At 40.8% G+C, this 25788-nt stretch overlaps 1 protein-coding gene across 1 annotated transcript; it reads right to left on the reverse strand.

The window, feature by feature from the left end:
* Nucleotides 1–3296: 3296 nt before the first annotated feature.
* LOC133401204 (zinc fingers and homeoboxes protein 1-like) lies at nucleotides 3297–25071 on the reverse strand. The gene is made up of 8 exons (XM_061673898.1): nucleotides 24666–25071; nucleotides 19501–19775; nucleotides 18945–19402; nucleotides 18575–18775; nucleotides 18257–18469; nucleotides 13327–13491; nucleotides 11542–12768; nucleotides 3297–6878 (listed from the first exon to the last, which is right to left on the reverse strand). The coding sequence occupies exons 2-8, from the start codon at nucleotides 19679–19681 to the stop codon at nucleotides 6606–6608; spliced, it is 2718 nt and encodes a 905-aa protein (XP_061529882.1). The 5' UTR covers nucleotides 19682–19775; nucleotides 24666–25071; the 3' UTR covers nucleotides 3297–6605.
* Between the last annotated feature and the right edge of the window lie 717 nt (nucleotides 25072–25788).

A 25788-nucleotide genomic window follows, 5' to 3' on the forward strand; every position in this document is an offset into this window, starting at 1 on the left:
TGGTGTGGGTCTCTGGGCCTTTTTTCTCACTACTGTATACCCCTCGATTTCAATAATAAATAAAAAAAATACAATTAAATAAAAATGTTAAAAAAGGTCAAATGAACAAGAGAATCATATTAATAAATAAAAGGTTGTTGTGTTACGTGACTATTACTGAGGGGTATAGAACACTTCTCTTAAATAAATGTTTTTTTTATTTTTTCATTTTAATATTAATAACTAAAGTAACATCAATGGTGTTACAGGTAAATTTCGACCCATATAGATTTACATCAAGCAAAGGCAAAAAAGTATTTTTTTCAGCAATAGACCTTGAATATAAACTGAAAATAAATGAAAAGCAGAACAGGTCATGACACAAAATATAGATTTTCTTGGTCAAATAAACAACAACCATTTAACACGCTGATGTCGGGTGAGCAGACGTCCTCTTTTAGCCGGACATGTCCTCTTTTTTGACACTTAAAAATGTGTCCGGCTGAAATTTCAAACTAATTTTAAATTCATTAAATTTAAATTTCAAATTCTCCAAGTACTACGCCCCATCTCCCCCTTTGTGACCACTGCCTATGCTGTAATTAAGTGAACAATTTGAACAAATAATTACGTGGGCATGTGTGACGATTACTCTCTATTTATTAGTAATGCATAATCACAGCTAGACAATAATAATCTTATGTAGAAGGACTAAGGGCAGGGGTGTCAAACTCTTTTTTTTGACTCGGGCCGCATTATAGTTATGATTTCCCTCAGCGGGCCGTTAGAACAGTGAAATCATATAAATGTTTAATCACCAAAACATATTATTACCTTTACGCAACAAATTGAGGGATAACTAGTTTTGAAATCAGAAGACAAGGAAAATAGTTTGTTCAAGTATTGTTTAATTTACTGTAGAAGAAGGGTTTGGTAACAGAAAAAATGGAATATCTCAACATTATTGTTTATTATTATGACAATTTGGAATTTGGGTACAGATTTTAGCAAAAATCACGGAAGTTGACGAGCATGATTTGCTTTCGCGGGCCACATAAAATGATGTGGCGGGCCCCATCTGGCCCTCGGGCCTTGAGTTTGACACCAGACTTCGGGTTAGAAGGAAGCAAAAGCTGAATTTAATGTTAAACTAAAACGTTAAAACACAGTGACCTCATTTGGTGTGGAGAAAAATGAGTAAATCTAAGACTAGAATGTGATGTTATAGAAATTACAAATTTGTGTAATATCTCTCTTGTAACTACTTATTCACAATCACACATTTTCTCGTATTTTTGTAGATATTTCTCAAAATCCTAAACATAATTATAATGCAGATGCCAATGCGCTTACAAGCACCTCATTGCTAGAGAAAAATGTAAGGAATGAAACTTCTTGAGAAACAATGAAACTATTCAATGCAAAATTAAAATGAGACTAAAGGAAAATGTTTCTTGCTCAGTGAGTAAAACCCAGATTAAATCTTCCATCGATTAATCAATCTCTTTCAAGGGGAAGTGGCACTTATTTGCAATAACTTGACAACTAACTTTTAACATGGAAAAACATAGACAACATAGATTCAAATGTCAAGAAATGCCCAATTAATATAAATACAAATGATAATAGCAAATACTTCCTCCTCTGGCTGATGGGTATACTGCTCGCTCTCTGTTGGGGTACACTTTACAGTTCGGTTTTATCGCCATATTAATCTCACGGTATGATAATTATTGCGATATCGTGGGAAAGCTCACGGTATTACAGGAAGGTTGACGGTACAGGTGTGGCAAAGATACGAAAGCAGGCGAACCGAAAAAACTCTTTCTTGCTGGCTGAGTCCTCAACAGGCTTCAGTAGTTTATGTGTTTCCCCACAGGTTTTTGTGAAAGACATCTTCAAATCATATATTACCATGCACTTCTATCCTCATCCATCCAATGTTTACGTTTGTACACTGTACCGCCAAACCGCTATTATTGCTGCAGCAATAATCATGCTATGCTCACAATAACAAAACTGTCCATTGAGAAATTGTCTGTTCACTAATTCTAAAGTATTTACTGTCATATTACTTTTATTTATAACAGAAATTGGATAGTGCCTACTGATTTCTTTGCTTGAGTCCAAAAATTCAAGTCAAAAACGTACGATCACTCTTAGAGGCATGGGAATCCTGAGTTTCTTTTTCTCTCCTTAGTGATTTATCTTTTCTCAGTAGCCTCTGTAATGATTTAATTTGAAATGTGGACATTTTATTTGAAGAGAGGGAAGTATGTCAGATGATTTATTTTTGGATTGATGTTTGTGTTTGTATGGAGTGGATCTATTTTGTTGTTTCATTTTTGGGACAAATGGAATGTATTGGGGGGCGGCACGGTGGAGACTGGTTAGCACATCTGCGTCACAGTTCTGAGGACCGGGGTTCAAGTCCCGGCCCCACCTGTGTGGCGATTGCATGTTCTCCTCGTGCCTGCTTGGGTTTTCTCCGGGCACTCCGGTTTCCTCCCAATCCCCAAAACATGCATGGTAGGTTAATTGAAAGCTCTAAAATTGCCCATAGGTGTGAATGTGAGTGCAAATAGCTGTTTGTTGATATGTGCCCTGCGATTGGCTGGCGACCAGTTCAGGGTGTACCCCGCCTCTCGCCCGAAGATAGCTGGGATAGGCTGCGGCACGCCCGCGACCCGAGTGAGGAGAAGCAGAACGGAAGATGAATGAATGAATGAATGAATGAATGTATTGGGGAGGGATACGTTACGCGACGCCAGACCGGCTTAGCGGCTACGCTGTAGCCTCGGGAGGGACTCGGGGCACCACCAGTTGTTTCCGCATCTTTCCAAAACACAGCCTTTTGGTCACGTGGGCCAGTTGGCCAATGAGTGTATTTTTTTTTAGATGTACCACATGGTCACAAGGGTTACGCATTCAATCAGGTGCATTTATACTCTCATGCTATATCTATACTCATTATTTTATACCGAGACAGGACCACGACGATATCAAGGCACTTTTAATTTCACAATATCGCAATATTGTGAATATTGTTACATCCCTAGCATTCATCCATTTTCTATATCAGTGTTTCTCAACTTCTATCGGGCCTAAAATCATGTAACATACATAACAATAGCTTTAATAACTCGCGGAATTTAAAAGTAGTACAAATTACCCTGCACAACAATTGCTGTCACCTGATTTCTTTTCACAATTCACATTCAGCTCATTTGCAAGCGCTCTTCTTTAAATAAACTGAACTGCCAGTAGCAAGGAAGTTCAAGAAGCTGCAAGTCAGTGATGTAAATAAAAATGACAAAGTAAACATTTATTGGGAGCTTTAAAGTGATGGCGTCATCCTTTTCATCTTCACTGCAACTCCAGTTATGCATTTTAATGGAACATCTGCATCTAATATGGGAGTTGCCATCACTGTAGATCGAAACTTTAGGTTCTGTGACCGAACCGAAACAGGGACGTGTTCCATTTATAAGAAAGGAGCTTGCAATAGAAAAAAAAAAATATATATATATTGTGACAAAGTGTATTTTGTTGAAAAAGCTATGGTGAAAACATTTGCAAAACATTCAAAGAGCACAGGTATAAACAAACAATGAGAGCACATAGTGAAGGATTTAGATGACAAAAAGGTATGCGTATAATATTACAGCAGCTTAACTACTCACGATACAAGCTCTACTGCAAGTAGGATATATGGTAGGCTATATGATACATTATATAAAATCAAAACCCACTTAGAAGACACAGCACTTTATCATTATACCCATGGAACAAATCAAAGAAGAGACGCATCGAGCAAACAGTTATTTGGTCATATAATTTACTATAGGGCCTTATTGTAACAGTAACATTTTTAAATTACAACATGTTGCTCCTAGCGGACATTGTATTTATATCCTTCAATAAAGTGCTCATCTTTCAAGTGAGTTGTGATTTTATATTCCTTGCAACCAAAGTACCCAAAAGCAACTCTAGCAAAACCGTCTGAGCTCAAAATAAATTCTATTTCACTTTCACTTTCGAACACAGGTGAGTGTGTGCAGTAAACAAACTATTTGGTTGTAAAGACACTTGTCATTGATAAAAACATAGAAAAGCTTTACAAGCATGGCTAGTAAAATACTTTGGGGTAGGCTTGTACCTCATCTGTGTACTAAAATAAGCAGCAGAAAGAACACAAAAATCAAATGCTTGTAATGACTAAGTATTAAAAGGACTCAGGCTCACTATTGGAAGTGTTCTTAGCTAACTGACAGGACTGTTTATACTGTTAATGATTTGGGAAAGACAATTATACAATCCATGATAACAGACTTTGAAATCATACCACTTGTTTATCTTTAGATTAGCAAACCACTGTGCCAACGATACCAACCCAACCAAACAGACACACACACACTGTATATGTACAAAATGAGCAGTTGTTCAACGTACTTATTGCATGCAGTAATAGACAAAGGTATAAACGCTCGGTATACATGAACTGTATATATGGTACAACATCTTGTTCTTTTCCATGCCCAGGCACTTACTATTCACATTACGACAAATAATGTGTCAAAGAGTTCTGCTCATTCAGTTGCAATCAGCGAGCTAGCTTAGTGACTTTATACCAGGCAGGCTGAAAATGCTTTTGCGATGTCTAAAAGGTGATAGCATGTAGCATGAATGACAAGTACAAGAAAGTAATTTAGAAGCCCGAGGTTTAACCATGGTTAGGGACAGAGGTTTGTAATGTTTAACTTCAAACAGGCATTTTGTAGTGTCGGCAGAAAGCACATCTTGCTCATGCATCCCCATTTCCTTTAAGATAGGCTACCATAAGTGCTTTGTGACAATATGGGGAGATCCTCTTGCAACGAGTTCACAAGCCAAGTAGGCACATGTAGGTACAGTATGTCTGTATAAGTTAACAACAGTCAACATGGTGCTGGGGGGGGGGGGGGGTAATTGTCCTTGCCGAGGCTGGTTAAACGGCAGCTGGTAGTCATTCCTTACGACAGTTCTTTCTGTGATCGGACGTAAGGGGATGTTAACACATTATATAGCTATTGAACATGTCCTTATAGTGTCATCTGGTTGGTTTGCTGTGAGAAGACAACCGCAAGGCCACTACTAACGTGTCCTCCCAAGTCCATCAAAAAGTTAAGTGGACACATGATTTGAAACAATACAAAACATTATACAAGCGTTCTTTTCCCCAAAAAAGTATTCAAAATGTGGCTCAAAGTGTGCAATAAAACGAACGTAAGTGGCAGCTGATTCTACGGAGCCTTATAAACATCTGACACCATTTACATATTATTACAAAAGTGGATCAACTGGGAAGATTCCTCCTCAGGGAAAACGAACAATGATTCATTAAAAAAAAAAAAAAAAAAAAAAAACGCAAAATACTGGATTAGTCAGATAACAAATATGGGCTCTCAGAGCCATTGCATGATAAAATAAGGTGCCAAATTATAATTTCATCCACTATGTGGCAGACAAAGTGCATTTGAAACAAGTTTCGTTCAGGTGCTTCACGATTTAAAATGTCTGAAATACTGTTTTGAGAACAATACGTCACACCAGTAGTTAGGTTTAAGTCATGATTGTTGCTTACGTGGATTTGTTTAACTTATGATTGAGGCACAGCAGGTGCATTTCATTTACACCATAAGCTGCAGCTAAACACTTTGTTTGTTTGGTTGGTTATTTGTTTGTTTTGGAGGTTGAGAAACAACACATTCCAATTTGGCAAAGTTTCAGAACCAATATATATATATATAAATTAACAACAGCACAGAGCTTGTTGTGTCAAAAGGTGCAAAGACAAAACAAAACAAAAAACATCAACCGCAGTGCATATTAAACATCCCCCCCCCCCCCCCCCCCCCCCCCATTAGTTATATTCCTTGTTAAAACAGACTAGTAACAACCATCAAGGGAAGAATTGAATCGACACCCTTCAACAAATACGTTGGCATTCACTCACTGTTCATGTACTTTGGCTCATGTTGCATTCGGCCTTTATCCATCATGGACTTTCATGATCAGTGTAAACGCATTCATTCTCATTTAGGTGACTATAGCTTTCAAAGCCGTAATACATAAAACAGCATTATAGACTAGTTCCACCATGTGCGCTCAAGGTGTTTGACTAGGTGGCACCTTGTAAACACATTAGGAAGTCACACTTTTGTTTTTGTAGGGAAGAGGGGTGATCATTCGCTGGAAATTCTGAAAGATTCTGTTCAAATTTGGGCTTGTACAAGGGAAATGCAACATTGCATTTAAAAAAGGAATTTACAGTAGACATAAAATATCAATTCCTCCCCAAGTTACCCTTTAATAACAGCCACTTTTCATGTATGACATATGTCGATCTCAGTTTTGAACCACCAAATCCATTTGTTATTATTATTATTATTTTTTTTTTTAATGATTATCTACTTTTCAATGTTTTTGGTGTGACAAAAATTCTCTTCAGGTCATCTTAATAATGTCAGTCAGGTGAGGGCTGAGACAGGGAGATACAGCTGCTAATAATGTGTTAGTTTCATGTCGACACCATTTGGAAATACTTGGAACATATTCAATGCTTCAATTGAGGCTTGTGCACAAATCTAGTCTTCAGATACAGACAAGGATTTCCTCACACTGCGTGACGGCTCCCAAACCTCACTGTCATCTGTATCCTCCTCATCATGCTCTTCATTGTCTTCATCCTCCTCTTCATCTCCCATTCTGTCACCTCTTGGTACCTTGTTGGCATGCGACGCCTCCCCACTTATCTCATCAGCCCCCTCTCCTCCGTCCGCCCTCCCCAAAGCCGGCTCCTGGAAGGGGTCTGCACCCATGTCGAGGCGTCTCTGGACCTCAGCAAACCATTCTCGGACCTTCATGGAAAGAAAGTGAAACGAGAGGAATACTTAACTGGATGCTGTCATCTGAGCTGTAACACTTCCACTTAAGTCACTTAGGCTAGATTTACACTGCGTGTCTTTAATACCCAGTTCCGATTTGCTGCCCGTTTTTGTCTAGTTACGCCAACATTTAGCCGTGTTCATCAATGTGTTTACATTTGCTGAACACTGGAATGCAGGTTGTACATGCCCACAGGTAAGTAAACGATTATATTAATCAATATATACCTTTTAATTTGGCCCAAACCTATTCAATCATTCTGAAATGGATGGATAGGCTTGCAATCACATGGTATATTTAGACTGTAGTTGCACTAGCTGATATCTGGTATTTATCCACATAAGATCAAGGCCTTATTTACACAGACGGTCCCAAGTCATAACCAAATTGTAACTACATTGTATTTAATGAAGTCTAAACAGCAAAACACACACATATTGTACACTTCAGCCTCAGAACCACACCACATGTGGATTTGAAATGAACGTCAACGCTCGTATCTAAACAGGCGCTTTCACTCGGATGCTCTGATAATGGACCTTCTGCACGGCAACACATTAAGTATTTCCTGAGGAAAGGTCAGATGCCATAATAGTTTACGCTGTCGATATGTTACAAGCTACTGGTACGCCATCCGACTGAAAAATAACCTCTGTCATTAAATATGTGATAACCTGGGCTGTGTTTGTGTAAAATATCACTGCCGGGTAGAATCCTCTCATCTCCAAAACTATCACTTTTCAGGAAACAAAAAAACGGCATGTTGAACCAATAACATTGCCACGTGAGGACTGACCAACAGTATACATTTTTTAATGATGAAAGTTACCAAATTTGAACATATGAGGATTCTGCCTGACAGTGACAATCTTAAATAGTTCGGTGCCGATACTTTTCAAGATTGAAAATCAAAAGTTTTTTACTTTTGAAAGACAAGGAGACACCTCCTCCAGCCCATACTGCGGTGTGTTTAAACACCTTTCCCATGTTTTCACTATGCTTTTGCTGTTGACCGAAAGTTAACATGCGACCTTCACCGAATGCGGGACTGCTGCATTACATAGAATACATTCAAATCAAATATAGGACTAGCCCATCACTTAGAGCGAGCCACGTAAAGACCAACAGTATGATAATTAAGAGCAGCTTTCTATTGGTCTGTTGTGTGCATGCCTATACATTGTTCATAAAAATTAAGGAAATTCAGCTTTTGGGTAAAATTTCTGACTGAACCTAAAATCAGTGGTGAGAAGTCACCGAGTACATATACTTAACTGCTGTACTGTACTTAAGAGTTTTCAGCTATTGATGATAACTTTTTAACTTTTACTCCTTACATTTGTAAACAGATAGACTATTTTGCCAAAAGTATTCGCTCACCTGCCTTGACTCATATGATTTTAAGTGATCCCATTCTAAATCCCTCCATTTTCTGTACCACTTATCCTCAATAGGGTTGTAGGCGTGCTGGAGCCTATCCCAGCTATATTCAGGCGAGACGCGGGGCACACCCTGAACATGTTGCCAGCCAATCGCACGGCACATATGAACAAACAACCCTTCGCACTCACATTCACACCTAAGGGCAATTTAGAGTCTTCAATCAACCTACCACATGTTTTTTGGGATGTGGGAGGAAACCGGAGTAACCGGAGAAAACCCACGCAGACACGGGGAGAACATGCAAACTCTGCACAGGCGAGGCCGGGATTTGAACCCTGGTCCTCAGAACTGTGAGGCAGATGTGCTAACCAGTTGTCCACCGTGCTTCCCATTCTAAATCCATATGGTTTATTATGATGTTGTCTTGTGGGAAGGCTTTCAACAAGGTTTAGGAGTGAGTTTATGGGATTTTCCCTCCATTCTTCCAGGAGGATATTTGTGAGGTCAGATACTGATGTTGGATGAGAAGGTCTGGCTCATTGTCTACTTGAAATCAACCCAAAGGTATTTAATCGGGTTGAGAGCAGTACTCTGTGGAGGCCAGTCAAGTTCATCCATACTAATTCTTGCTTTGTGCACTGGTGCACAGACATGTTTTAACAGGAAGGGGTAATCCCCAAACTGTTTGACTGTCCAAAATCTCTTGGTATGTTGAAGAATTCAGCGTTCCTTTCACTGGAGCTCAGGGGCTATTATTTTGGACATTTCCAACTTTGTGGGAACAGTTTAGAGATGGCCCCTTCCTATTCCAACATGACTGTGCATCAGTGCGCAAGTCAAGGTAAAGAAATTAATCAAATAAAAAAAAAAACACATACATGTAAGTTGTATTTTTTTTCAGTTGTTATCATTAGCTAATTTAGCCTTTTTTTTAGTCCGCTCACAACATTAGTAATGGTAACCCATTGTTTTGACAGCGTGTACAGTGATTTCTTCTCAGTATGAGTATTCTAATAGTTAATAAGAGCGTAAAACTGTTTTGTGTGCAGGTTTTTCTCCCCAAAATGCATTGACCTTAAAAATGTCTTTATGCGTATTACTTTTGTACTTAAGTACATTTCAAGGTCTGTGCTTTTTTACTTATGGATTTGAATTAGTACTTCTATTTTTACCAGTCTTTCTCACAAGCATGTCTACTTCTACTTACAGAGGATATAAAGTCTACACACCCATGTTCACATGTCAAGTTTTTGGGATAAACAGAAATGAGACCAAGATAAACTATTTCAAAACTTCTTTCCACCATTAATGTTACAGATGAGCTGTAATCATCCATCGCAAATTTTTTTTTGAGAGGTTAAGTAAAAATAAACAACTGAAATATTGTGTTTGCAAAAGAGTGCACACGTCTTATAACTGCGATGTATCTGTGTTCTTAATTAACCAATCACACTTTAACTACGGCTGTCACTATCAAATCATTTTAGAATCGATTCTCCTATTGATTATTGATCGAATAGTCGAATATTAATCACCCCCCACTCTTACTTTTTTTTTATGAATAACTTTCATGGTATTCCCATTTAAGAGGGATAGACTGCATATGTTGGTACTGAGTGTATGGTATAAATTAGATGTACAGAATTTGAGACCCCAAAATGGTAAATGCAATCGCCATTAACATTAGAATGCTAGCGATGACCACTTTAGGTAAAAAAATGCTAACTGCCATTCAGCTCGCTTAAACTTATCATGTTATATGTATATTACACATCTAACAGTGTCAACAAAATCACGCTCCTTTGTGATTTATGACAACGTTTATCAGTGGCCCAACACATGCGTCTGTCTGCAATAAATGTCCCTGTGAAATATGTCTTCCGGCGGCACAAACTTTTTTTTTTTTTTTTGGTCCCGGTGGAATTTTGAAGACATTTTGTGTTGACCTATTTTTGAAGTCGACTTTGCCGAGTTGTTTGATTTTTTTTTTTTCACAGCCCTAATTGAAAGTCATGTTAAACCGAAGTCAGCACACACATGCCACAATTAAAAGTTCCTCTGATAAACCGTAAATACATTTTAACTGTTATATCAGGCCTTTCCTGACATTTTTTGCTTTGTTTTGTTTTCTAGCAGAAGCCTGAATGTTTGATGCTAACACTGACTAGTTTTTGAAACTGTTCATAATTCCCTCCACCTTGACTAAAACCCCCAGTTCCAGTTAAGGAAAAATAGCCAGAAATAATGATGCTGCCACCGCCATGCTTCATGGTAGCTATGGCATTCTTTTGGTGATGAGCAGTGTTGTGTTTGCGCCAATGACACCTTTTGGAATTATGGCCAACAAGTTTAACTTTAGTTCCTTCGGACCATAAAACTGTACATTTTACACGTGTTCAGGAGATTTTATCATATTATTATTGTATATGTTGTTATTAATATTATGCTATGTTTGTTAGTTACCTGTAATGACATAATCCGTCAGCTATGATATCTCTGCTTTGGGCGAGGCAAGGAACATCTGACAATCTACACTGCACTCGTTATGATATAACCAACGTAATGTGAAAATGGTAAACACGGGGGATTGCAGACAGTAATTCCTGCATTTATTCCGGGAAATAATTTGGCATTTTGGAGTTTCAATAATCAAAGTATCTGGCTGTAGTGGGCATATACAATTAAAGAAATAATGGTAGTGCACAAAATCCCTGTTTCCACCAAGCAGTGTAGTTTGAGCCAGTTCAGTATGGAGAGTAATTTTCTATTGTCAAGGGTGTACCAAAATCATTTTTGATGATGACTATCGCTTTTTTAAGACCCCTCTGTTGTGCTACCGACAGTACCAGTGTGACACATAAAAGGTGGACCAAGACACACTTTACTCTGTCGAATTATCAATAATTACAAGAATGGAATGGAAAGAACACAGAACAGTCAAACAATGTTTCTTTTTGTTTTAAAAAAACAACTTGTTCTTTGTTTACTCTGCTGCTTTTCCTTCTTGTGGACTTAATTGGCAGGCTACATTGTGTCACACTAGTATGATGACACGCTATTTATGTAGATGACTCACACACCTTGCAGTGAAACTAGTTTATGGTTCCAAAACATACCTTGCTCAGCTAAACTAAACAGTTGTGTTTGGTAGAAATGTGGCTGTGACATAATTTGTTACAATGGGCCAAAAGGGTTTTAAATATAAAATTTTGAGGTTATGCAGTTTGCGCAAGTAAAATGTGTTTGTGTTACCCGTTCATAGCTCATGTTGGTCTTGTTGACAAGCTCATCCAGGTCCTGCTCATTGAGGAAGCGGTGCTTTAGGTAATACTCCTTTAAGACGTCCCTTCCACTCTTTAATTTCTTTGGTGGGGAACATCTGTCCGAGTCTGAACCAAAGGATGCTGTCCGCCTTGGCTGCTTGCGAGTTCGGGATCTCCCCCAACCACGATTTCGGACACGTCTTTTTCGACTGCCACCACCTCCCATTTTGTGATTTCCACCACCATTCGGGCCCTCTACGTTACCACTTTGATACTGAAAAAACCATTTAAGGTTGCCGTTCTTCCAGGAGTACCGAGAGTCCCCGAACCAGCTGACAATGTAGGGTCGGGGGAGGCCGCTCTCCTCGACTAGTTGGTCATACTCTTCTGTTGTGGGCCACTGAGTCCGCACGAAGGCACTTTTCAAAATGTGGAGCTGCTCTGGAGTCTTTTTAGTCTTATCTTTGATGTCTCTGCTGCTGGTGCTACTGTTGCTGTTGCTGGCTGGCATCTGCTTACTGCGGCCTCCAGGTGGAGTTTGACTACCTTTACGAGAGGAGGAAGCAGAGCGAGAAGCAGCAGCAACTTCTCCAGCTTTCCCTCCACCAGTATCCATCTGTCCTGTCTCAGAAGACTCTGGGGAGGGAGTGCTGATTGTTGGCATTTTCCGTCTCTCTGTGAACCAGGCATCAATCTCCCTGCGCGTCAGTTTAGTCTCTGTTCTCAGGCGGCTCAGCTCTTCATCAGATGGCGTGCTGCTCTTCTCAAAGCTCTCCTCCAGCACCACCAACTGCTCTGGCGTCTTCTCTTTAAACTTCTGCAGAGTGAAGTCTGGGAACGGATTCCACGTCTTGGGCCGTGTCTCCTTCTCCTTTACAAGAGGCGTGCATGGTGGATGAGGGGATGCTGGGGTTTCATCGCTTGAGTCAATGACAATGGTGGTGTTTGTGCCGCTACTACATCCGCCACCTCCTCTGCTGCCTCCGTCGTGAAAAACAATGACATTGTTGTTCTTGGAATTGCGCTGGTTATACCTGGTGTCACTGAACCATTTTTTAATCTCTCCCTTGGTTAGATTGGTGATCTTCATCAAGCGGGCAATTTCTGCATCACTGACAAAGTGGTTTTTAAGGTAGCTGGCTTTCAGCTCGGCCAACTGCTCTTTGGACTTCTTGGGGCGCATACTGAATGTGTCAGCACTCAGGGCAGAGTTCTCCTTCCAAAGAGAAAGGTACAGTTACATGTTAAATAGTTTTATTGTTTGCTATTGCCTAAGACCAGCTTTCATGTTTGAATGTACAGTTTAAAAACTGCACTGACAGCACAGTATCTATGACTTAAGGCCTTTTCACACTGCACTTAGCAGGGCGCAACGCGTCCTCGAGGAAACCATTCATTGTGTATGTGCTGAGAGACCGGGACGACGGAACGCCATGTCGTGGCGTGGCGTGCAAGGAGGGCATTTGCCATTGTGGCGCTGCGCCTCAAGTTGAAAAATGTTCAACTTTGGAGGGGCGTCACTGTGATATCAGATGACACATCTAATAGGAGAGCGGTTGGCGGAGTGATTTCAGAGTGGTAGCAACAATAGATCAACCACTGGGAAAAGCATCCATACTACTTCCCGGTAGACCACTAAGCAACCTCTTCCAAATATGGGCAAGCTTGCACTGGGGCGCAGTCGTTTCTGCGTCCTGCCCCGCAGTGAACACCAAGATAACCAAGTGCCCTGTGAAAAGGCCTTTATAGGTACGGGTCAGGGAAGTAGCTATACCTGTGGGGAAAGCGAGGGGGGCTGTACAGTGGTAGCCCGTTTCAGCTCACTGTTCGTTGGGGTCGACTGGCAGGAAACTCTGTTGGAGCTCTGGGACTGGTTTGGCAGTCCTGCCACTGTCAAGGTGATGGGATTCGTCACTGGAAGATTCCCTCCTGGAGCAACCTGGAAACACAAAATGGGAGACAAAGATACTACTCTCGTGCTACTTAATTTAATTTTTGAATATTTCAGCCCAGAATAAGATTATTTTTTATAATTACGCTCAGTTTCATTTGACACTGTCAGAGATGTAAAGCACCAGTCAAAGCTTTGGACTTTTCCTTATGCTATTGAATGGGAAGGTGTGAAAACTTTACACAAAATGCGTTGGGAAATGACAGAACTATATTTATATGATGCTGGGACTGCTACTTGTCATTTTTCTCCTGCACATACAGTACGGAGTTTATCAGAAAAGTTCTAGGACTGGAGTCACAAAAGATATACGGTATTTTAAATCCAAACTACAAAGGTTTTCCCTTTCAGAGATATCCATTTGGGGTCTAACGCACTTTCCCAGCCTTCTCGGCTACGCCTCTATACATTCCTCCTGTATCATCGCAGCTCGGTCGTCACAGACATCTTGATGTCGTCCATTTCTTTAAAACGGATCCCCTTGATGAACCTCATGAGCTTGGGAAAGAGGAAATAGAAAAATCACACAAGGCGAGGTTGGTTGAGAAGGAAGCTTGCTCCAGCATGGCGATAGTTCTTCTTGGCCAGGAGGTGTCGGATGCTCAGGGCATTGTGAGCAGGCGCATTTTCATGGTGAAGTAGCAGAGAGGTTCATGCCACAACTCTCGTCTCTTCTTCCGCCCTGAACGATGCAAAGACCGCAGGACCCCTTTGTAGACGTGCTGGTTGATCCTTTGGGCCGCATTGAAGTGGAAAAATCGTACAGTAGTTTGGGTTTGAAATATATCTTTTGGGACAGCAGTTCTGTCTTCTCAAGGTACACATTTGACACATCACTCAACCTATGTGCTTTAAGTAAACTCAGCTGTTTAGCAGCACACATAATGTCGTTTGAGTTTTCCAAACATGAATGTTGACTTAACATTCATCACAAATGCAATCACTACTAATGTTGTCACAACATCACAGAAGGTTCGATAAGACCTGAATCGCTAATAAATATTAGTTTGTCACTTATTTATGAATGCATTTTCTACCTTGCAATGTGCTGAACTGGCAGTCAAAGCAGTGGACCACATAAGGACCCATACGTCCAAATAAGTGTCTGACTAAAACAACATTAAACCCTGTCTGTATATGAATAAAGAGACAGCCACAACACAATGGTTGAAAGATAGCGGCACTGTCGACGACTGGGTAGCACATCTGTCTCACAGTTCTGAGGACCTGGATTCAAATTCAGCCTCGCCTGTGTGGAGTTTGCATGTTCTCTGTGCCTGTGTGGGTTTTCTCCAGGTGCTCTGGTTTCCTCCCACATCCCAAGAACATGCATGGTCGGTTAACTGAAACCTCTAAATTGTGTGTAGGTGTGAATGTGAGCGCAAAATGTTTGTTTGTTAAAATGTATGTGCCCTGCAATTGGCTAGCAACCAGTTCAGGATGTACCCCGCCTCTCGCCCAAAGATAGCTGGGATAGGCTCCAGCACGACCGCAACCCTAGTGAGGATAAGCGGTACGAAAAATAGATGGTTGAAACATTCCAAGTGGTATTTTATGTCTGACATGTTACGCAGTAGAGGAAAATTGTACATGTTGGCAGACGTACAGTAATATGACATAGTATGAAACTAGTATGGGATGCAGGTAATCTACTGCATTTGATTGTCATTCATATTTGAACTTCCCTGTGCACACTGCCCAATATAAACTATGTCCATAAATTTGTGAAAAAGAGCAACAAAAATACATGCGAGTTGAATAAAGAGCAGCCCCGCAAAAAAGACACTTTCATTGACCTGATAATCTCTGAAACCATCTAATCATTCCTTTTTCTATACTGCTTGTCTTCATTAGGGTTGTGGTGAGCTCAGCTGGAGCCTATCCCAGCTGACTTTGGACCAGAGGTGGGGTATATCCTGGACTGCTTGCCAACCAATCATTGGGCACATAAAAAAAAAAAAGCATTTAGGGTTGCAACAAATGAATATTTTAATAATCGATTAATCTTTCAATTATTTTTTTCTAGTCACTCATGGTCTAGTGGTACATTAGCCTGACTTCAATGCAGCCAGCATGGGTTCAGTTCCCACTCAGTGACGGTGTGAACGTGAGTGCGAATGGTTCTGTGTCTATATGTGCACTGCGACTGACTGACAACCAGGTCAGGGTGTAGTCTGCCTTTCGCCCGTAATCAGGTGGGATAGGCTGCAGCACCCCGTGACCCTGAACAGGATAAGTGGTATTGTGAATGGATGGATCGTTAATTTTTTCTATTAATCGATGAATCGGTTTGAAAAAAAAATCCATCCCTTTTTTAAAAAAACAGGACATTATTTCAAATTTACAGTGCGGAAAACGCACAAACATAAACTGATTAGGATTCAGTTACAGGTTTGGTCCGTAACGTCAGAAATTTGGTACAAATGTTGATAATTGATTTCCAAAGTAAAATCAGATGTTTGTAAATGTCTTATTTTATTACAACCAAAGATAAGCAGTCTGCTTTCATGGACAAGTACAAAAATCTGAGAATACTTACTGTTGAGAGGATGAAATTCAGAGGATTTGGACAATGATAAGTTAAACAAGGTCTCTAAACAAGTAATCAATTATCAAAATAGTTATCGATTAATTTGATAATCAATTAGTAGTGGTGTCACAATACCAAAATTCTGACTTCGATTCTATACTTGCTTAAAATACCTCGATATCGGTATTGAAACAATACCATGGCAAAAACTTAAAAATAATTTAATCCATCCATCCATTTTCTGAGCCGCTTCTCCTCACTAGGGTCGCGGGCATGCCGGAGCCTATCCCAGCTGTCATCGGGCAGGAGACGGGGTACACCCTGAACTGGTTGCCAGCCAATCGCAGGGCACATAGAAACAAACAACCATTCATATTTATTTTTATTATTTGAAAATATTAGGATTATCTTGAAATATTTAATAAAGGAATTAGCCCATTCTTAGTCATTTTCAAAAAATGAGATCGATGTCTGCATTATCATATCTATTATATATAAAGTGTATATATATGTGTATAAAACTATATCTATTTACAGTATATGTATGATTTGGCGGCACGGTGGACGACTGGTTAGAGCGTCAGCCTCAAAGTTCTGAGGACCCGGGTTCAATCCCCGGCCCCGCCTGTGTGGAGTTTGCATGTTCTCCCCATGCCTGCGTGGGTTTTCTCTGAGCACTCCGGTTTCCTCCCACATCCCAAAAACATGCATTAATTGGAGACTCTAAATTGCCCGTAGGTGTGACTGTGAGTGCGAATGGTTGTTTGTTTGTTTGAATGTGCCCTGCGATTGGCTGGCAACCAGTTCAGGGTGTACCCCGCCTCCTGCCCGATGACAGCTGGGACAGGCTCCAGCACGCCCGCGACCCTAGTGAGGAGAAGCGGCTCAGACAATGGATGGATGGATGTATGATATATAAAGTCATGAAGAAAAGATGAGCCTACTCTTGTATCTTCAATTTCTTATTCATTTTAATGCCTGCTTGGTACCACTAAAGGTATATTACCTGAAGAATACATAAGCTTAATTGTATTATAAAATATGATTTGGGTTATTATCCAACGATGGAAAATGGCTAGATATCAGCTTTTAAACTCTTATGACTCTATTTTCCTGATCATCATTATATTTGTCCAAACAAAATGTACCTTTTGTTGTACCAGGCATTAAAAAGGAAAAAGAAACTGAAGAAACAAGGGTGATCTTGCATTTCCCCCATGACTATATAAATTACTTGATATATACACTGCGCAAAGGGCCTCAACCTCCATGAGGGGGTATATGCGCAATGGATGTGCGTATGCGCTACGGTGAGGTGCGCCGGCATGGCACATAGAACACAAAATTAGCATGAGAGAGCCAACGATTGCTGGAATGACAGCACTCGAAATCTGACCAATCAGAAGGATGCATCATGCACCTGCACCGGTGTCCGGCAGACAGAGGAACCAATACAGTTTGCCATTTGCTCCTATTGGCGCATAGTCACGCATGCACGTACACATGCACACACTGACACACACATACACTCACATACAGAACCCTACCTCCACACTTAAAGGTATTTCAACCTTGTCAGCAGACAGTCATTGGCTGATCGTCAACATTTTGTGTATTCGTGTACTGGCCTTTTAAGAAACAATAGAAGCACTGTCGTGTATGTTTTCTTTTTATATAAATACTGGTATCGTGCTGGTACTGGTACTGTGCTGTGTTTGACCACGGTTTGGTACTGGTATCGGTACTTGGCGCAACACTAAAATGTCGATAATCGATTAAACATTGTCAATATAACCTATAACCACTCACATTCACACCTATGGACAATGTAGAGTCAACATTTGAGTCTTCATTGAACCTAATCAGAATGTTGTAGAAATGCGCAGGAAGCAGGGTTTGACTAGCAAGTCAAGAGCCAAAATTCCAACACCAAACCTCAGAACTGTGATGCAGATGTGCAAACCACTATTTCACAGTGGTGCCCCTCTGACTGCACATAACAAGAATAAACAAAGAATTTCAACACAGCCACTACTTGCAGGATGTTGTGTGGTATCAAAAGTTTGCCTTTATGCTTATTGTCAACCACATTAATTTTATTATTTAAGCCTGATGACAAGAATGTCTATGCATATTTAGTGTGTAGTGTTGACTTCATTAACCCTATCATGTATGCTGAGAGCAGGTCAGTACTTACTGTGCACATTTTGTTTGTCCACCTACCTGTGTGAAGACCAAGCCAGGCTGGCCCACTATCTGGCAGGTCTGCAGAATGGACTGCAGGCCGTTGGCAGCAGAGAGCTGGTGAGCAGGTATGACAGTGATGGTTTGAGGCACTGTGTGCACAGTGCCGTTAAACTGTTTTCTCCTGGCCTCCTCGACTTCCTCTGGTGTCCAGCTGACGCCGTGCTTCAGCCGCTGGGCTGAGAACCACACCTAGATATAGAAGGGCACCTTTGAAGTAATTTTATGGACTAATTAGCCTTTTTTTAAGGATCATCTTTCTCAGTGGAGAATATTCATCCACTGCCTTTTAACTACCTTAATCTGCTCTTCTGTGAACTGAGTCTGCCCTGCCAGACTGCTGATCTCAGCCATGGAGGGATAGGGAAACTTCTTGTAAGTGCTACCCAGCAGAGGGTTGATGTCCATAGCGGCACTATAAGAGGGAATGCTGCTGAGAGGAATCAGCAATTGGGGTTGAACTGATGTGTTCTTGTGGGCATGGAAAGCAGAAAGGACCTGAATAAAAGAAAGATGAAATGAGGAATATCATTTTATTTGATAGATGCTGCAAGAATATTTAATGTTACAACCACTTATTAAAAGTCTGTTTGGATGTTTTTGTTACTGCAGAGTCTAAAACGTTTAGTCTCTTTATGCTAGTCTTTTAACCAAATTTACACACTACCTGTGCCAAGCCAGGAGGAATAATGGTGGGATTTAAAACTGATGACTTCCTTGGCTGCTCTAAGGCTTGGCTGACCAGTAAGTTGCCTGCTCCAAGCTTCATGGAGTCATGCAGCAGCATCTCCACAGACGCCATTGGTCCCAGAGGCGCTTCGATTGGCTCCTGCTCTCCTTCCCCCACAGCCTCGCTGCTGCCTTCAAAATACTCCACACCTTCGTCTGAAGCTTTAAGGGCCACGGCGATCCTCTTGGGTTCAGATTTGGTCTTCATCCTCATGATAGGGGTCTTGCTAAGTGAGATGGCGCCAACACTTGTGCCATCTGCTCCTCCTTCCTCAAGCATGTCACACTGCTTATCCTTGTTCAGGTGGTCACTACTCTGACTCTCAGGGGGGCTTGTAGAGCTACACTTTACTGATGGACTGAGGACAGCTTTGTCCTCTAGGCTGTTGGACTCACCTACAAAGACAGCAAAACATTAATTGAAACAAATAAGTCAGATTTAAGGAAAGTGTTAGGATGACTAAACAAGAGAGAGTGGGCCAAAAAATATTTACCAGTATCTGGTGGTGTGGGGACAACCACTATCGTTTGATCCAGCTCCACTGCTGTGTGAATCTCATCTACTGCCCCCTCCACCCCCTCAGTCTCTACTTCCATTGTTCTATCAGTTGTCTCTTCCAATTCGCCAGAGGGTGGCACCATGCAAGGCGTGGTCGACTTTCTGCGGCTCGACATTGTCAAACTGTGCAACCTTCTACTCAGGGTAAAGAAGAGTCAAGGCTCACATGTCTTAAGTGGCCAAGTTCACATAGCAAGACTCCTTCAATTTCTGGAGGAAGAACCATTACAGAGAAAATTACGCATAAGGTTAGTTTGTTCCACTGGGATGATTCAATTTGCAAACTCCAAACCAAATGAAGTTGGGACATTGTGTAAAACGTAAGTAAAAACAGAACACGATGATTTGCAAATCCTCTTCAACCTACATTCAATTGAATACACGACAAAGACAAGATATTTAATGTTCAAACTGATGAACACAGTTTTTTTTTTGGGGCAAATATTCTCTCGTTTTGTATTTGATACCTGTGTTCCAAAAAAGCAGGGACAGGGACAACAAAAGACTGGGAAAGTTAAGGAATGCTCAAAAACACCTGTTTGGAACATTCTACAGGTGAACAGGTTCATTTAAAACAGGTGCATGTCATGATTGGGTATAAAAGGAGCATCCCCCCTGAAAGTTGTTTAAAAGCAAGGATGAGGTGAGGTTCACAACTTTGTGACCAACTGCATGAGCAAATAGTCCACCAGTTTAAGAAAGTTTCTCTCACATAAGCGGCAAGGCCGAAAACCAACACTGAATGCCTGTGACCTTCGATCCCTCAGGCGGCGCAGCATTAAAACCGGCATCATTTTGTAAAGGATATTTCCAAGTGGGCTCAGCAACACTTCAGAAGACCACTGTCAGTTAACACAGTTCGTCGCTACATCTAGAAATGCAAGTTAAAATTGTACTGTGCAAAAAAAAAAAAAAAAAAAAGCCATTTACAGCATCAAAAACCACCAGGAATGCCACCTCTCTGGGCCCCAACTCATCTGAGATGAACTTAAGCAAAGTGGAAAAGCGTGCTGTGGTCTGACAAGTCCACATTTTAAATTGGGTGTGTGCCCATGGCATTGATTGACTTGATTGACTGATTCTTCTTCTTTTTCTTTCGGCTTGTCCCAGTAGGGGTCGCCACAGCGTGTCATCCTTTTCCATGTTAGCCTATCTCCTGAATCCTCCTCTCTAACACCAACTGCCCTGATGTCTTCCCTTATCTATCAACATTCTCTTTGGTCTTCCTCTAGCTCTCTTACCGGCCAGCCCCACCCATCTTCATCATCCTTCTACCTACACTCCCGTGAAAAAGTACTGTCCCCCTTCTCAAATTCTTATATTTTCGCATAATTTTCCCACTTTAATGTTTAAGATAATCAAACAAATGTAAATATCAGACAAATATAACCGAAGTGAACATAAAATGCTATTTTTTAAATAGTGATTTCATTTATTGCAGAAAAAAAAACTGCTCAAAGTTACCTGGTCCTGTGTGAAAAAGTAATCCCACCTCCACCTTAAACTCCTCTGTCACACCGACAGCACACCTCACAACTGTTCTGCTGCCCTCATACATGTCCTGTACTATTCTAACATACTTCTCTGCCACTCCAGACTTCCGCATGCAGTAAAACAGTTCCTCTCTGGGTACCCTCTCATAGGCTTTCTTTAGATCTACAAAGACACAATGTAACTCCTTCTGACCTTCTGTGTACATCAACACCCTCAAGGCAAACAATGCATCTGTGGCACTCTTTCCGGGCATGAAACCATACTGTTGCTCGCAAATACTCACTTCTGTCCTGAGTCTAGCCTCCACTACTCTTTCCCATAACTTCATCGTGTGGCTCATCATGTTTTTTCCTCTATACTTCCCACAGCTCTGCACATCACCCTTGTTCTTAAAAATTGGCACCAGCACTCTTTTCCTCCATTCTTCAGGCATCTTACTGTAGAATTCTATTGACCAACCTGGCCAAAACTCAAAACTCTGCACCCACCTCTCCTAGATGGTTCTATACCTCCACAGGTATGTCATCAGGACCATTTTTCATCCTCTTCAGTCCCTTTCTAACGTCCCCCTTACTAATCACTGCTACTTCCTGGTCCACCACAATTGCATCTTCTACTCTACTTTCTCTCTCCTTTTCCTCATTCATCAACTCTCAAAGTATTCTTTCCATCGATTCAGCACACGACTGGCACCAGTCACCACCTTTTTATGTCTATCCTATCACCCTAACCTACCTTATGGAAGCTCCTCCTGTCCACCTCCTGTCGCCTCTTCTCGAAAACCCACACGACCGTCTTCCTTTCTCAGCCTCCACCACATGGCTCTCTGCTCTGCCTTTGTACTGTTTTCTTAATTTTCCTCCCCATCACAAAGTCATCTTACACACCACCATCCTATGCTGTCTAGCCACACGCTCCCCGACCACTACCTTACAGTGGGTAACCTCCTTCAGATTCCATCGTCTGCACAAGATGCAATCCACCTGTGTGCTTCTACCTCCACTCTTGTAGGTCACCCTATATTCCTGCCTCTTCTAGAAGAAAGTGTTCGCTGCAGCCATTTTCATCCTTTGTATAAAGTCTACCACAATCTCTCCCTCAAAGTTCCTTTCCTGGATGCTGAACTTACTGATCACTTCTTCATTACCCCTGTTTCCTTCACCAAAATGACCACTACAATCTGCACCAATCACGACTCTCTCTGACTGGGATGCTCGCAACTACTTTGTCAAGCTCCTTCCAGAATTTCTCTTTCACCTCTTGTTCATATCCTGCCTGTGGAGCATAGCAACTAATTACATTAAATATAATGCCCTCAATTTCTTTTTTTTAACCTGTCCTGTTCAGCTGCATGGCCATGCAGAATGGTGGATTTGTATGCCTTTTGTGCTGGAACAGTTTTGCTGTGCAACGGGAGTGTGAAGTACTCCCTCTGCTTATTTTAATTGTTTTAATTACTCTGTTTATTGAAAATGCAACCGGACAGAAAGGGGTTTTAGGGGACAGACAGAGGGACAGAATGGACAAGGGGAATAAGGGTGTGAACCACAGCAGAAGAATAGTTAGTCTAGATATTTGACCACAAGTAACGTTACAACAGTCAAAGTGTCTTCTTATTTGTGGATTTGTGTCAAATTGAAATGATGCCCAACCCAATCTCCAAGACATTCTTAGCTAACTCTTTCTTTAAAGGTTCTGTATTTTGGCTATTTAGACTTTGACGACATTAAACACTCATTATCTCATGAGCTGCTTTGCTTGACAAAATACAAACGGAACACTGCAAAAGTGTAGTTTTGCAAAAGCAAATTTTAAAAGACAGAATTTCAAGAAATGCAGCAAATGGTTGACAAACAGCACAAATCACCTGTTCTGAAATACATCCCAAATGGCAATCCCACAACTTTACAATACAGTGAAAGATGATATATTAAAAGAAAGCAATCATTTTATGTTCGTGTTTTTTCCCCTTTCCAGAGACAGACAGGGTCTATTTTGTTTTTGGGTGTGATTTCTATTCATGTGCATTTCTTTTAATTATGTTTGGTGTTTTATTTGGGATATTTAAAAAATGTTGACAGTCAAATGTGCAAAGGGAAAAAATACTTGACGTAAATATGTATTGCATATAAGGGTGTACTTGCATTATTATGATATATTATCATTACATTAGTAGTTAATTTGATCTAAAAAAAAAATTGCCAATAATATAATCATCAGAAATTATTTGTGGGACAATATATGGTCCAAAAAAATAGTGATTGTCACAGGCCTAACTGCTATTAATAATAAATTGTTTTCATATAGGCGGCACGGTGTTCGACTGGTTAGCACATCTGCCTCACAGTTCTGATCAAATCCCGGCCTCGCCTGTTCTGAGTGTGCATGTTCTCCCGTGCCTGCGTGGGTTTTCTCAGGGATGGCGGGATGGATGGATGGTTTTATTTAGATATTTTCTAGATGCACAGAGACAAACTATTCACAGATCAACGTCTGATTTGTGAACATATCACATTAACGATTTTCAAGCTTTAACGAGTGAAAGCTTACTCCACATTGCCAAAATATTATTGCTTGATGGATTGTTTTTTGGGTCTTCAATAAATAAAAGTTGAAGAATTTATAAGTGACCCTTGCATCCTTCAGTTTTTCTGTTTTAGAACTAGGTTTGGACACCCTTGGTATTCAGTAATTTACCTGAATGCGGTTTGGTAACAGCAAATGTCTGGTTGCGTTATGGTGTACATGTGTCAAGTGACTTGAGAATAAGGGTCAATATCCTATTTTGATTAAGATGGATGGATGGATAATTACATGAGAGTTCAAAATATGATGAACAGCTCTCAGTATGGTTGATGGAATTCAGTTCTACACAACTGCGAACTACTCACAATCAGCAAGTCATGTAACACTACAATATTGATAATGTAGCAGCATGTAATCACTCGATATCTTGATGAAATTATTAAATTTAACTCGTGGCAACTGTTACATAATGAGAAAATGTTAGTAGTGTCCACTTTGTTGTGTACCTAGTACAGCATTAGGGTATAATTCACCTGTATACTGTTTAGCAACAACAACATATGTCTGGTTGCTTTGTGCTGTATATGTCAATTGACTTTGAGCTGTCACTCTATTCTTTCTATTCTTTTTTGGACTACCTCAATTAGTTTACACGAGTTCAAAATATTTGGAGCACCTCTTATTATGCTCAACGCAGTAATTCTGCAAAACTGCAAACTAAAACAACAATAAACAAGTCATAGCTCTGTGACAATGTCAATCTTTGGTAAGACACAATATTTGATACAGCTCCGGTACTGGATGGTCATGTGGCTGCTGTGTATATATTGCGTAGTAATAACGTGTTTGCTACAGTACTACATTTAGTCTAAAACAGGTGTGCATGTCAGTGCTAAATTATGTTTACAATAATCTGGCTGAGACGAGTGTTTTCATTGAAGGTATGCACGTTGTGAACTCATCGTTTTGAAAAGGAGGGCGTCTATTTTAGCAATGGGGCATGTAGCATGTGTATAAGGAGGGCCAAATAGCCAGTGCTAGCAGTCATGAAATGCTGTACATGTCTGCCGGCTAACTTACTGCAACTACACAAGCGTGCGCGAGTGCCGTGTTGCCGCCAGGCTGGCGAGGCGAGGACCGATTTCCTTGGTGTCCCCAGAGAAGCTCTCGGCGTCTGTCTGGCTGTGTCGTCTTGCTAAGAATCCAAGCAAAGCCGGGCCGGGAGGCACCGTGGTGCAGACGTTCACTGGGCTCGTCTGTCGCTTTCCCCAAGCCGACAGCGGGAGGTACCCGCACAAACGGACCGGTAGAGCGGCTACGAATCCCGCCCGCAGATGCCGGGAACACCGGACATCTCTCACCCTCTTCCGAACAGGTTATTGTGTGTCCCGGCAAGCGTCGTATAAGGCTTCATTAATAGAAACACAACGCTTACTACCATAGAGCTTCACTGGCGCTTCATTAGTTCGCTGACCTAATTCTCAATTTTGACGGCTGATTTTTTTTTTTTTTAAACAATGATCAGCGTCATTATTCGGATACCGTTTGACGTCATTCCTCTGCGACTTTCAGTGCGTTAAAAATAGAAATAAGAAAATACCACAATATAAATATTCTATAGAAAATAGTCATTCTGGCGAGTTTTTAAAATTTACTTCAAATGAAACGTGGTCACATTTAAAAGTGCAAGTAAGGAGGCTGTATTACGTCTCAGTTGGCGACTCCGTGCCAAAATGTCCTTACATGACCCGTCAGGGTAGCACGAGAAGCCACTTGAGGCCACAACTGACATTGCACTTTTTTTTTCTCTTTTAAAACTGAGCATGTTGCTTTCTTAATACAGAGCCCCTAAAGGGACATGGGGAGGAATAGGTGTATAAAAATAAAATAAATTCTTATTCGAATGAGGAAGTTTATCATTCTAACGAGAAAGTTTCATTCTAATGTGAAAGTTCCTAGTTAGAATGAGAAACAAGTTTATTTTCCATGTCCCTTTAGGGGCTCCGTAACTTAATATTTTCAGTCGTTCAAAATTGTAAATCTGGTTTAATTTTGTGAAGACAAACTGAATGTTAACATCTGAATTTGTTTCAATGGGTTTCTCCATCAGGTCAACACTTTTTTTTATGTATTTAAAGGGAAAAAATAGCAGAAGACTACATCTCCACATGACAATCAATTGGAGTAGTTGACTTGCTGAGCG

Source organism: Phycodurus eques, chromosome 4 (genome assembly GCF_024500275.1).
Source record: "Phycodurus eques isolate BA_2022a chromosome 4, UOR_Pequ_1.1, whole genome shotgun sequence".
NCBI classification, from domain to species: Eukaryota; Metazoa; Chordata; class Actinopteri; order Syngnathiformes; family Syngnathidae; genus Phycodurus; species Phycodurus eques.